This window comes from Myiozetetes cayanensis, unplaced genomic scaffold (assembly GCF_022539395.1).
Source record: "Myiozetetes cayanensis isolate MyiCay16 unplaced genomic scaffold, myiCay2020 scf18, whole genome shotgun sequence".
Lineage (NCBI taxonomy): Eukaryota > Metazoa > Chordata > Aves > Passeriformes > Tyrannidae > Myiozetetes > Myiozetetes cayanensis.
The window spans coordinates 12445041-12457980 of NW_026087389.1; the positions used below are offsets into that span (position 1 = coordinate 12445041).

The 12940-nt window shown below is 37.0% G+C and overlaps 1 protein-coding gene across 1 annotated transcript in view; it reads left to right on the forward strand.

The window, feature by feature from the left end:
- DNAH12 (dynein axonemal heavy chain 12) overlaps positions 1 to 12940 on the forward strand; it is a 56574-nt gene that overhangs the window by 18266 nt on the left and 25368 nt on the right. Inside the window, exons 27-42 of the mRNA XM_050313051.1 lie at positions 328 to 567; positions 1253 to 1498; positions 1764 to 1883; positions 2592 to 2701; positions 3482 to 3665; positions 4402 to 4542; positions 5494 to 5577; positions 5660 to 5848; positions 6451 to 6570; positions 7330 to 7518; positions 8231 to 8382; positions 9080 to 9218; positions 9303 to 9469; positions 10308 to 10563; positions 11200 to 11499; positions 12106 to 12284. Coding sequence (XP_050169008.1) covers positions 328 to 567; positions 1253 to 1498; positions 1764 to 1883; positions 2592 to 2701; positions 3482 to 3665; positions 4402 to 4542; positions 5494 to 5577; positions 5660 to 5848; positions 6451 to 6570; positions 7330 to 7518; positions 8231 to 8382; positions 9080 to 9218; positions 9303 to 9469; positions 10308 to 10563; positions 11200 to 11499; positions 12106 to 12284 — 2816 coding nt within the window. The remainder of the gene's footprint in view (positions 1 to 327; positions 568 to 1252; positions 1499 to 1763; positions 1884 to 2591; positions 2702 to 3481; positions 3666 to 4401; positions 4543 to 5493; positions 5578 to 5659; positions 5849 to 6450; positions 6571 to 7329; positions 7519 to 8230; positions 8383 to 9079; positions 9219 to 9302; positions 9470 to 10307; positions 10564 to 11199; positions 11500 to 12105; positions 12285 to 12940) is intronic.

The following is a 12940-nucleotide window of genomic DNA, read 5'->3' on the forward strand; positions in this document are numbered from 1 at the left end:
GTCTGCTACCCTTGGATGCTACATCCTTGTCTCTACATATTTCATTTTCTGTGCTTTATGAAATCCTACTAAGTTGCTAATTAAAACTTGAAGGAAACAAGAATTCATGGGATTGGGATCTTCTGATTTAGCTTTATTTAGAATCAAGAAAAAATTTTTTTCTTCAGTGCCTCACAGATCTGCGATCTAAATAGGCTTAGTATTATCATAATTGTCTGTTTTGTGTATGTGTGTGTGTAATTAAACTCCCAACATGACACTCTTGAGTTTCTTTTCTATCTTCCAAGGCTCTGTACCAGTATCGTTGCTCTCTTTCTTCATCTGCAGTTTTTCAAGGGTTTGGCTTCCACCGGTGCCTGGGCGTGTTTTGATGAATTCAATCGCATCGAACTGGAAGTGCTGTCTGTGGTGGCCCAGCAGATCCTGTGCATCCAGAGAGCCATCCAGACAAAACAAGAAACATTTCTCTTTGAAGGAACTGAGCTGAAGCTTAACCCCAACTGTTTTATAGCTATTACTATGAATCCAGGTTATGCAGGACGTTCTGAACTTCCAGATAATCTGAAGGTAAAATAATAAAATAGATGCTTCTGTTTAAGAATGAGCCTTTCCAAAAAAAACGAGGGGCCTGTGTATTCCTGGTATTAATCCAGACTTTACCACCTGGAATATAAACATACACCTGCTATAAGATTTACACATACTGAGCCTGGCTTTTTTCCCTTCCTCCTGAGTACTTTGTTCTTTTTGAAGAAATTCGAAATACATTTTATTTTCTCATGTTTATTAGTGTTCTTCATTATTATTTTTCCAGGCCAAAGGCAAGTGTCAGGCTGTGGATAGATTATAATGTTTGCATATTAACTTTGTAAGATGGACAGGTATTTTGGGGAAAATGCTTTATGAAAATATTTTTACATTGCATTTATTGCATTGGATTGTACATTGAGATGGATGTTGATGGCAGCTTAGATTAACTTCCATGGGAGTCACAAGCTGCAAATATTGACAATTCTTGTATTTCATTGGCTCCCAAATGTTCTGCAGGCCACTGCTTTCCAGTGTAACTATTTTAAATTATCTACAATTTCCCTCATGGTACTAAGCATTACTTAGCTGAACGTGCTGTTATTGTTTTCAGTTAGAAATGCTGCAATGGGGTTACTACTAATCCAACACCTGTAAAAGTTCTGAATTACTTCTCATTCCTCAATTACTTATTTAAAGATCTTTCTTTGGGTATGTATTTCAGGTCCTTTTCCGAACAGTAGCCATGATGGTTCCTAACTATGCTCTGATAGCAGAGATTTCACTCTATTCTTATGGATTTTTGAATGCTAAATCCCTGTCAGTGAAGATAGTGATGACCTACAGGCTCTGCTCAGAGCAGCTTTCCTCCCAGTACCACTATGACTACGGCATGAGAGCAGTCAAGGCTGTGCTGGTGGCTGCTGGCAATCTGAAGCTGAAATTTCCCACAGAAGATGAAGATATATTGGTGAGTTCCTGAGGGAATAATTCTTTAAGGAATTTTCTAGATGCTCACAGTTGTGAAGGCAGTTGCACCAGGTCTTGCCCCATCACTGATCCGTGTTTCTTAGTTGTGAAATGAAGACAATAAAATACCCAAAAGGCACAGTTGGGCTTAACTGCCTATCAAAGGCAGCACTTAATGAATTAATCTGTTATGTATTAGATTATCTTAGTTGCTGAACATTCTGTCTGTTAATAGGAACACTAAAATGTATATTTGTTTCTTCTAGCTTCTTAGATCCATTAAAGATGTGAATGAGCCTAAATTTTTGTCCCATGATATACCTCTGTTCATGGGTATAACCAGTGATTTATTTCCTGGAATTAAGCTTCCTGAGGCAGACTACAACGTAAGTGCTCTTGTAGTTTTTCCTTGGTCATTGTTGGTTGGTTTGTGGTGATTTGCTTTTTAACCAAGTGCAATTAATTCAGTGAGTTATTGTAAGATGAGCAGATTTGCTGAATATTTGCAATGAAACTTAATACCAAAGAAAATTCTTTTGTCTATGCTGAATATAATCCATGTCTGAGTTTCCTTACATTCAGAGGGGTTGTGTCCTACAGATTGGAAACTGACCTGCAGATTTACCAAACTTTAGGCTCTCTGACTGATTTCTTTCCTAGTTTTTGGACCTAATTAAATGAGATTAAGCTTGCTACTTGTATTTTATTTATAGCAATACTTAAAGCACAGCTTCTTTTAGGAGGGTGTTTGGGAAGAAGATGACTATGTTGGAAAAGACAAAATAGATTAACTTTTAAGTTTTAAATAAATACTACAATTTTGATAAAAGTATATTGTTCCAAAGCATACTACTGGTTTCCTGATGGTGATATGCCTTCTCCTCAAGGTAGAAATTGTGGTTAAATCCTGTTCTAGCACATAAAATACAGAAGTGACTTCTTTTCTCCAGGAAGTTTGCTATATTGTGACCAGTAGTATTTCAGTTATTAATTAGTTGGAAACCCTTATTGATGAGCATAGACTGTTCTACTGTAGTCCAAGACAGTAATTTGAATTGTAGCAATGATAAGATTATGATCTATTTTGATTTCAGGATTTTCTGGAATGTGCCAACGAATGTTGCATTCAACATAATGTCCAACCTGTAACAACTTTTATGCAGAAAATTATACAGACATATGAAATGATGATTGTTAGACACGGGTAAGATTCTCATCACTGTTTCACAGCAGTATCATTTGTAATTTGGACTTAGACTGTAGCAGTTTTTTATATGAAGTTATAAGAACATCTTAAGGGTGGCAAAATGTTCCTATTTGTGTTGGAACAGTTGATCCTTGATACTGCTTTTAATGTCCCAGAATTCTTGTGCCTCTGTGTCTGGGGAATTGTTCTCTTCTTGATATCAGAAGCAGCCTCACATGTAAAGTGATTTTGGGTGCTGATATCAGTATGGACTGTAGAAGTTTGTCAATATTAAAATATTAGTTATCAGATCTGTGCCATTTTATTCCAAGCTTTTATTACAGAATAGTGACTATGTGGAGAAAATATATACAACGTGACATTAGCCATATGGTGGTTAATGTTCATTAATTAATCTTCTCTCTGAGACCTTGTTATAGTCACATCCTTCTGCTGGGTGACTACAAAAGTTTCCTGTTTGTGTTCTTCCAGTGTTATAAACTCTGTCTATATTGAAGTGAAACTCAAAAGTAATCTCATTCAGCAAATAATTGAACTAGTGTGGTCATAAAATCTAAGTTTTAGAGGACAACATGTGTACAGTGCATGTGCAAATAAACTGGTTTTGCTGAAATGATGTTCTGTATACACAAAGCAAATTTACTTGCTCTGATTTTTGAAAATTAGGTGAAAATTAGCTTTAAGCATATGGTTAATACTGTTGGCCTTCATGTGATCTGTAAAAGTCTAAAATGGAAGACAAATTTATTAATGGCAGGGTTTTTTTCCATCTAACAGCTTCATGCTGGTAGGGGAACCTTTCTCTGGGAAGACCAAAGTTCTCCATGTGCTGGCAGATACACTGTCCCTTATGAAAAAGCGTGGTTATGGTGAAGAAGAAAAAGTAATTTTTAGAACTATGAATCCAAAATCGATCACTATGGGTCAGCTTTTTGGGCAGTTTGATCTGATATCCCATGAGGTAATGTATGTCTAAAAAATAGTGTTTCCTGCAGATGTCAGACCTCCATAATTCTGGAGAGTAAACTGTTGAATTCATAATGTCAAGATTTTAAACACAGATGAGAACACAATTGTAAATTTTATTTTAACTAATACTTTTATGGCTTGTTTTTAGTTAGTACATAGAACTGCTGTAGCAAGCATGTATGCAGTTATGTAAGTTTAAATGTGAGAAAAAAAGAGCAATACCATTTTGAAGGTCATCATCCTAACATGGTTGCATCCATGCTAGGAAATCATACCAGACTTAACTGTATTAATTGCTCTGTCTATTCTAAACCAGTATAATCAAAGTAATGCAAAAACTATGTAGAAAAATTTATGAACTCATGTGTGAAACTTAAGTTTGGAGAGGGAACAATATGGAGAAGTGAATGTGAAATACTAAAACTTAGGGTGACCCTGGAGAGAAACAGATGCAAGGCAGAGCAGAAGCCTTCTAAGTTTCAGAAAATTGAATTGCTGGTCTTTTTTGTTACAATATTTTTTTTCAAGTGAAAAAGTCTCTCTTTTAAAATCTACTGATGTTCAAAGACCCCCAGTGAAACTGTGAAGTTGTGAGCTGCTCTCTGCAGAACAAGAGAGAACGAAAAGGGAGGGGTAATGGAAAGCAAAGGGAGGGGTGTCTGTGACTGGAGGCTCAGCCTGAACTCTCTGTTCCTTGTTTCCTCCACTCCCACATCCAACCCCACCAGTGGACAGATGGTGTGGTCGCTACAACCTTCAGGGAGTTCGCCTTGTCTGAGACCCCTGAGCGCAAGTGGGTGATCTTTGATGGCCCCATCGACACTCTGTGGATAGAAAGCATGAACACGGTGCTGGATGACAACAAAAAGGTATCAGCCAGTGGAAATCAAGGCCTAAATAAAACAATGTGACATTTTGAAAATGTTCTTCTACGTATGAAATCCCAAATACAAACTGAAGTGCACGGCATTTAAAAAGAGCAAGGGCAAGGTGGCGCTGGTGACAAGTTGTAAACTTGGTGACAAGTCGTAAGCTTCTTTTTTTGGTGGTTTTTTTTGGTTGGAGTTTTATTTGTTTGTTTTGTTTTACTTTACTGGAATCATCATCACAGAATCAACTCATTGCTGAAAGGCATTAAATGTATTTCATATGTTATATTTCATAATGTCATATTGTAATTTTGTAACATAATTGAAATTTAAATTTCAAAAATTGCAGTGACTTACATTCAGTGTAAATCCCATAGTTTCTAAACCTGCACAAACTTAGACACTTACATTTCAAGACAATCCCAAGATAAAGTTGTATTTTCAAAATAACGACTTCTGAAGTCAAAGTTGTAACTTTACGAGCACTTTTGTAAATGTGCCCTAGGAATCTCAAAGTGAATATAAAAATTGGAGAAAACATTTTATCTTTAAGTTCTGGATGATAATGTGTCAAATTTCTCAAGCTGGACTTTTATTTTAGTTAGTAGGAGTGATGTTTCTCCAGCTGGAGTGCTCCAGTATTAGCAGCAATAGCAGCAGATGTCCTTTATCCTTTGTGCTTCCTGCCTTTTCTTTACCCTGTCATACACAAGATGGATTGTAATGAACCTACTAGTAGGTTACTATGGAGTACTATGATTTAAGTGAAGAATTTAGCTGAAACTTGATTCAAATCTGTTGCTACAAGTGAGATAACATTTTATGTGGTTGATCTTACCTTTGGTTATACTTGGTTTCTCTGATGTTCATATAGAACTCTCCTGCGACAGGAAACGTAATCTACAACTAATTTTTTTTCTAATCTTGCATGTGATTTCTTTTTACTTCAAGCTTTGTTTGATGAGTGGGGAAGTCATCCAAATGTCCCCTCAGATGACTCTTATTTTTGAAACGATGGATCTTTCCCAGGCATCAGTAAGTTTGTATTTAATGAAACTATAAAACAAAGGTCAGTATATTCAACGTACAATAAAACAAGTTTACTGTTTTCCCTTAGCCTGCTACAGTCAGTCGTTGTGGCATGATTTATTTGGAACCTTCTCAGCTGGGTTGGGGGCCGCTTGTCACCTCTTGGCTGAGTAAACTGCCTGAACCTCTGAACTCAAAGGACCACCAAGATCTTCTGCAGGGGCTTTTTGAGTGGTTGGTTCCACCAGCATTAAAAGTCCGTCAGAAAAAGTGCAAGGTATTTGTTGCCATTTTTTCCTGCAGTGGCTGCTGACCATTCCCGGTCTGTTCCCCTTGGTGGGGAGCAACTGCTCTCTCATGACAAGCACAGTTAGAATGAATGGGCAGCTCTTGGGACCAGTTTGGAAAGCGAAAATGAAAATTTTGACTAAGACTTGAAACTTGATAGGAATTTCAAAAGTAAAGTAAGAAATTAAAACACTGAATAAAAAGTCTTCCTAAGAGAATTTTGTACATTTTTGCTTTTCTTTAAAGATGTTGTGTTCAATAGGGAAGTACTTTTTTAAGTGTTAGGGGAAACATATGTGTAGTTCCCTGGGAACTTGGTGTGCCAGTGCTCATGTGTTGCTGTAGTTACTTATCTGGGGTTTGATTTGCTTTAAGATGCGTGATTGTAGCTGTCACATGGATGTGGTTAACAAATGAAACATCTCAGGAATAGAGGAGGGCAAATGATCTTTTGAGTAAAAGTCAGTATATACCTTGCCTTCTAATATTTGTTCAGAAATAGTTAATGATCTAATTCTTTTAGTATTTTAACTCCAAAAGATAAATTACCTGAGCACGTCAATCTAACACCCAGCCCTCTGAATCTCTTAGGAACTGGTACCTACAAGCAACACCAATGTTGTAGTAGCTCTCACACGGCTTTTTGAAATGTTGATTTGTCCAACTGTGCAAGAGGATCCCACCAACAAAAACATCCGTGCCTGGATCATGGTTGGTTTTTTAACCTGTAGAGAAATGTATATTTATTTCTGCAGATGCCGAATTTCAAAGCAATTGTACTAATCACACCCACTTTCATTTGGGAATAAGAAGCAGGTGAAACAATTCCACTACTTCCTTGCTTTCTCTCCCCACACTCTGGAGGTGCCCAGATTAGACAGAAGTCTTACAAGTAACAAATATGATCCAAAATTTTACTGTTTTTCCAAATAACTGGCATAGTGTTTCTGTTAAATGTGCTTTTTAACTAACCAAGGAATTAACTAAAGCAAAGTGTTTTCTTTCCCTTAAATTAAATAAAAGTTCATGTAACAATTATTGGCTTGGCTGTTTGTGCAAAATTTCCTTGGGAAGAGTGTTTTCTGACTGTTAAAATGGTTGGATCCTCTGTCTGACCCAAAAGGATTGTTCTTAGGAAAAACTGAAATAGATTGTGAAAGTAGTTCTTTAAAATTGAATTAGAAAATTCCAAGATTGTGATTAGAACTCTTCTCAGGCTTTGTAATGAGACATAATGCTTTAGTTCAGTGGCCTTTATTTTTTGCCATATACATATCCTTGAGTAAGACTTTTGTGAGCTCTGTCTTTACTCAGATGTGTAAGTCTCTTTAGACCAAGGCTACACAAGGCAATTTGTAACACCTCTCTGCTTAGCAGTATTTTTCAGAATTAGGTGTGTTAATCAGACTGTACAAGGTTCATGCAATATGCCATTTTTTTAGACAATTGCTAATCTTTTTGCCCTTGCAGGGTTGCTTTGCTTTTGCCACTGTCTGGTCCATTGGTGGGATTTGTGATGGTGACAGCAGGATAATTTTTGATAATTTCTTGAGGGACATTTTGTCTGAGAAATCTGCAGCAGATACTGCACCAGCGAGTGTGGGGAAATGGGAGTGTCCCTTTGAAGAGAAAGGCTTGGTCTATGACTACGTGTTTGAGGTAGGACCGGTGGCTTCTGCATTCACTAAACAGACCCTTACAGTAGGAAGGGAAGGAAAATACAACCTAGCTGCACATTTTAACTTTACAGAGCTTCTTGGGTGTTTCAGAGTGTTGCTGTTGGATTAAATCCCACAGTGCATTTTTCATTCCTTTTTCTCTTTCAAATACCAGTCTACTGACCAATTTTGTTAGGAAATAACAAGATATACATTTCAGTTATATTTGTAAAAGTACCACATTATAGTTATTCTGTAGCTAAAGTAAAGCTGACAGACCCAAATCTGCTTTCATACAGAAGGAATAATGGGGACTGTCCAGTAGGAAAGCAGGATATTAAGCCCATGGGCAGTTTGCTTATGTTCACAAGTTTGTTTATAAAGACATTTCTAATGGATATGTTCTTCTCTTGGTTTTTGTTGTGGGTTTTCTGTGTGGGGTTGACTGTTTGTTTGGTTTTGCTGAACAAAATTTTTAAGAAAAGGAAGGAGCCTAAGTCTTGGTATATACTTAAACACCCAAAAGTATTCTTTTACCGAGGTAAAACAAACTAGATGACCTTCTGAAACATTGGACATTCACTAATTTATTAAAATAAATTATTTTAGGTTTTCCACAAAAATCATTATTTTAGTTTTTCAAAAGTGAAGTGGTAGAGAAAACCTTTCATATGTACAACACCAGTCTATTTTACACCTGTGTTTCTTCCTAGCTGAAAGGCAAAGGAAGTTGGGTTCATTGGAATGCATTTATTGAACAAATTAGTTCCAGTGATAAAAATGTGAAGATTCAAGATATTATAGTCCCAACTATGGACACAGTTCGATATACTTATTTGTTAGAGCTCTTCATTACCCATGGAAAGTGAGTTGCTTCAATACAAATTTCTGAAGTATTGGTCATAGGTAGAAATATCTCTTATTCTTTCCCTTGAGTCTGTTGTTTTTATCAAACCCTCAAAGTTTATTTGGCCTTTTAAAAATAGACATTTACTACAAACTATGCAATTCGCCTTCAAATCTGGTTTTGGTATGTTTATGAAACGTTATTATTATTTCATTTTAGTCTTCTCATTCCGATGATGCTGTTAGGACAGCCCAGAGAGGGTTTGTACCCTCTTTCTTCTTTGATAAATACCTATTTTAATTTTTTTCCTTTGATTGATAATATAAAAAACAATCATATTAGCCATGGTCATGTAAAAGAGTGAAATAAAAAACAACCTCAGGTTAAATTCTAAAGCTGAAAGCTTTATGAAGTTTGGACTAATGCAAGACCTATCAGGAAAAATTTAACTCCCATATTATGTTCATGTACTCCACCACCAGTAGAATAAGACGAGAAATGTTTCTTTCTCTTCTCATTTTCTCGATGGTGGCAGCAACCTGAAATTACGAGAGGGTTTAATGGATATGTTAAAACACTTTAGTTTCTCCTTTAGGCCAGTAGTGCTTTTCAAGTTAGAACAAGAAGGGCAAGTTAGTAAAGCCTTTGACTTCGAATTGCATTTGGTTTGCAGTGTTGGGTTTCTGCAGTTCCTGTGCCTTCTCTCTTTGTGCAGACCACTGCTCCTGGTGGGACCCACAGGTACTGGCAAGTCTGTGTATGTCAAGGACAAGTTAATGAACAACTTGGAAAGGGAGCTCTACTTCCCCTTCTTCATCAACTTCTCAGCTCGAACCAGTGCCAACCAGACCCAGGTTTGTGGAACAGATAAGTCAAGTTTCAAGCAGATTAGGTGTGTGAATATTCAATCTGTTTTTGAATTCCTGTTTGTGTTCTAGAACATTATCATGGCCAGGCTGGACAAGAGGCGCAAAGGAGTCTTTGGCCCTCCCATGGGAAAAAAGTGCATTATTTTTGTAGATGACATGAACATGCCTGCTTTGGAGAAGTATGGGGCACAGCCTCCTATAGAGCTTTTAAGACAGTTCTCTGACCATGGATTTTGGTAATTATTTGAAATACAATCAAAATTTTTGGCTGCATTTGCTGTTATAATTATTTATTCCCTTGAATTTTATTTTCAAAAGTTTTCTGTAGTGGTTTGTAAATGTTAAGATAGATTTAGTTTATATAAAAATACATTCTTTAAAGTTGAAGCAACTTGTATATTGCTGTCTAAGGACTTCTCATTTTAGGAAATTAATCATCAATTTTGTTTCGAGTTTTTTAGAATGTTTTGCTACTGACCTTCAGCAGCATTAGGATATATTAAATAAATTTTTCATTTACACCTTGATTTTATTTTTTATGTCTGTGTTTTCATTGTTTTTATTTTTCCAGTGCAGTTTTTGTTCTTTTCCTTTCTCTTGCTCCTTAGAGTGAGTTGACAGTTTTCTATACATATATATATATATATATACAAATATATACACAAATCTCAAAATATTTTTTTAAAAGTAACAGTGAAGTCAAGTCTGCTAGTAGGCATGAAATAAAATAAGGTCTTCCCTTCTCTTGAGGGTTTTGGCTTTGCTTAGATTGGAAAATTGGAGGTTCCTTCCAGTCTGGATTATTCTATCATTCCAGACACTTCTCAGTTACTCTTATGATTCCAGGCACTGCTCAGATATCTGGTATATCTTGAATAGAGATATTCTATCTTGCCACATTACAGTTTTAATATTCATGTCAAAATTTGGTATCAGGTTTTATGTAACCCAGTTTAAACAAATAATCTCTCCTCTGTTACGCCTGCAGAGAGCACTGTGTAACATCGATGCATCTAAGCTGTACCAAAGGTGTTATATCTGTACCTAAATGTCACACTGCATTTCATTTTGAAGGTATGATTTAAAGGACACCTCGAAAATCACCCTTGTGGACATCCAGTTACTGGCAGCCATGGGCCCTCCAGGGGGTGGCAGGAACCCCATCACTCCTCGCTTCCTGCGGCACTTCAACGTCTGCACCATTAATTCCTTCAGTGACGAGACGATGATCCGCATCTTCTCCACCGTCATAGCTCTTTACCTGAGGGCCAACGACTTTCCTTCTGACTTCTCCACAATTGGGAACCAAATTGTCACTGCCACTTTAGAGGTAAGAGGCAAATAACATAAAGGAAATTTCCTTCAGTTTGTTCATTACAGTTCCTTTGGCTCCATAGTAATTTAGTTGGTGAAGCATGTTATGTTCAATGTAGTGAGAAATTACACTATTTCTGTCATAATAACATGAGCTAACAACAGCTGACGTGTTCCACATTATGGCAAAACATAGGACATTTTTCTTCACCTACTTATTCCTTTGACTTTTTTACTGACTCTGTTTCACTTTGAGTAATTTGTAGATACGTAAACAATAGATTCGAACAAGTGAAAATCTAGGAAGTTTCGCATTACATGTCATTTGATACTTCACGTGAAGGAGGGTATCACACAGTCAAGAAATCCAAGTGGTATTCCTGGTCCTAGGACTGATTTCTTTGCACTCGCTACAATTGGTTTTCCCATTTGAAAATTTAGGTTGGTAGTATGGGGAGGTTCCAGAACTGCACGAGATACATCTGATATATTCAGAGAAGACTTGGAGATCTTCAGATATCATTAGGTTTTAACTATCAAATGTATTGCTTGGAGAAATAAAATTTTACAAGACATTTAAGAACTATTACAATAACATAGTTGCTGTTATTCTTTTGTTGATTTTGTTGTTGTTTGTTGTTAATATCTGAAGGTGTACAAGAAAGCCATCAAGAATCTTTTGCCCACACCAGCCAAATCTCACTATACATTCAACCTGCGGGACTTTTCCCGAGTTATCCACGGCTGTTTGCTCATTAAGAAAAACTCAGTGGAAAACAAACGTGTCATGATTCGGCTGTTTGTCCATGAAGTGTTTCGTGTCTTCTATGACCGTCTGGTGGAAGATGATGATAGAGCCTGGTTGTTCAATCTAGTGAAAGATATTGTGAAAGAACATTTCAAAGAAACATTTGACTCAGTTTTTGCACACCTGAAGGAAGGAAAGGCTCCTGTGAGTATCACATTTAACCTGTGGCAAAATAAGTGCTTTTCTTATAAATTTAGGACTAGAAAGTTCCTGAATCACAGGTGAAATTTTGGATCAAATGTGCTTGAATGTTTGATCCTCTTGATACTCTTAAATGGACTTCCAGAGACCTGATTTACAGCATAAGGAGACATTCCCTCCTTAAATTTACCTTGTGACTGAGTTACCGTGTACCAAACAGCATTCTGTGATTAGTATTCAAAATGTTGTAAAATCATGTTATGTTTTATGCCTTGTTTTCCTTTTTTCTGTTTGTTGTTCTTTTTCTTCCCCTGTAATTTCACTGGTGTATAGGAGAAATTACTTTGTCCATTTCATAAGATACATCTGTATAAGTTTGGTGTACTCCGAAGCTCGTGGTTATGAGATTGTTAGTGGCTATTTGAGCCAATTGTTTCCCAAGAACAAAATTAAGAATTTTGAGGTGGGTATTTTCTGTGAGTCAAAATATTTTGAAGTGTTTTTTCTTATATCTGGGATATTTGCCTAAATTCTCCTTTGTTGTCTAAAATTCCAATGAGGAATTAAATATTAAACTTGGCTTCATAATTTGCTGAATATTTACCTTAGGTAACAGAAGAAAACATGAGAAGTTTGTGTTTTGGTGACTATATGGTTCCAGAACTTGAGGGAGATGAAAGACTTTATATTGAAGTTCCAAGCATTCAGGAGTTCAGTGATGTTGTGGAGCAGTGTCTGGATGAATATAATCAAACCCAGAAAACAAGAATGAACCTTGTTGTTTTCAGGTGTGTGTGAGCTGTATTATTAAGAGTTTTGAGCAGTAGTTGATTATTCAGTATATTCAATTTTGGGGACTTGGGTTTTGGCACGTCTCCTCCCCTTAATGCATCCGTAAAACTGTTTGTGGTATTACACCTTTTTGGATGGAAATAAACTGATTTTTCTCTTATGCCTCTGTTTTTTCTACCTGAAAATAAATAATGAGAAAATGTTCTCCTAAGGTGGGGATTTGAATATTTTCTTTAGTTGTTACACAAGCATTGTGCACTGAACAGGGGGTGCTGTACTTCTGCTAGGCCTTTGTTACTAGTGAAGACAGATAGCAGCTTTGCCTGCAGCCACTGGCCTTTCATTTCCCAAACCCAAGGATTCTGGGAGCGGGATGTGGCACAGTCATGGCTGGCTGGCTGCTCTGTTGTTACACAGCCCAGCCCTGCCCACGTTTGGCACGTACCCAGCTGGTGCTGCAGCTAATCCTGGGCAACTCCAGATTCTGCAGGCCCCTCTTGTCACCCGAGCTTGTGATCAGAGCTGCAACTGAGACAGATCAGGAGGTCACAAATCCTTCCCCTCCCCATTGCTGGAGATTGCTGCCTCTTCCTATTTGCTGGCATGACTTGACACGCAGAGAGACTTTGTGAATGTGATTAGGATTAATTTA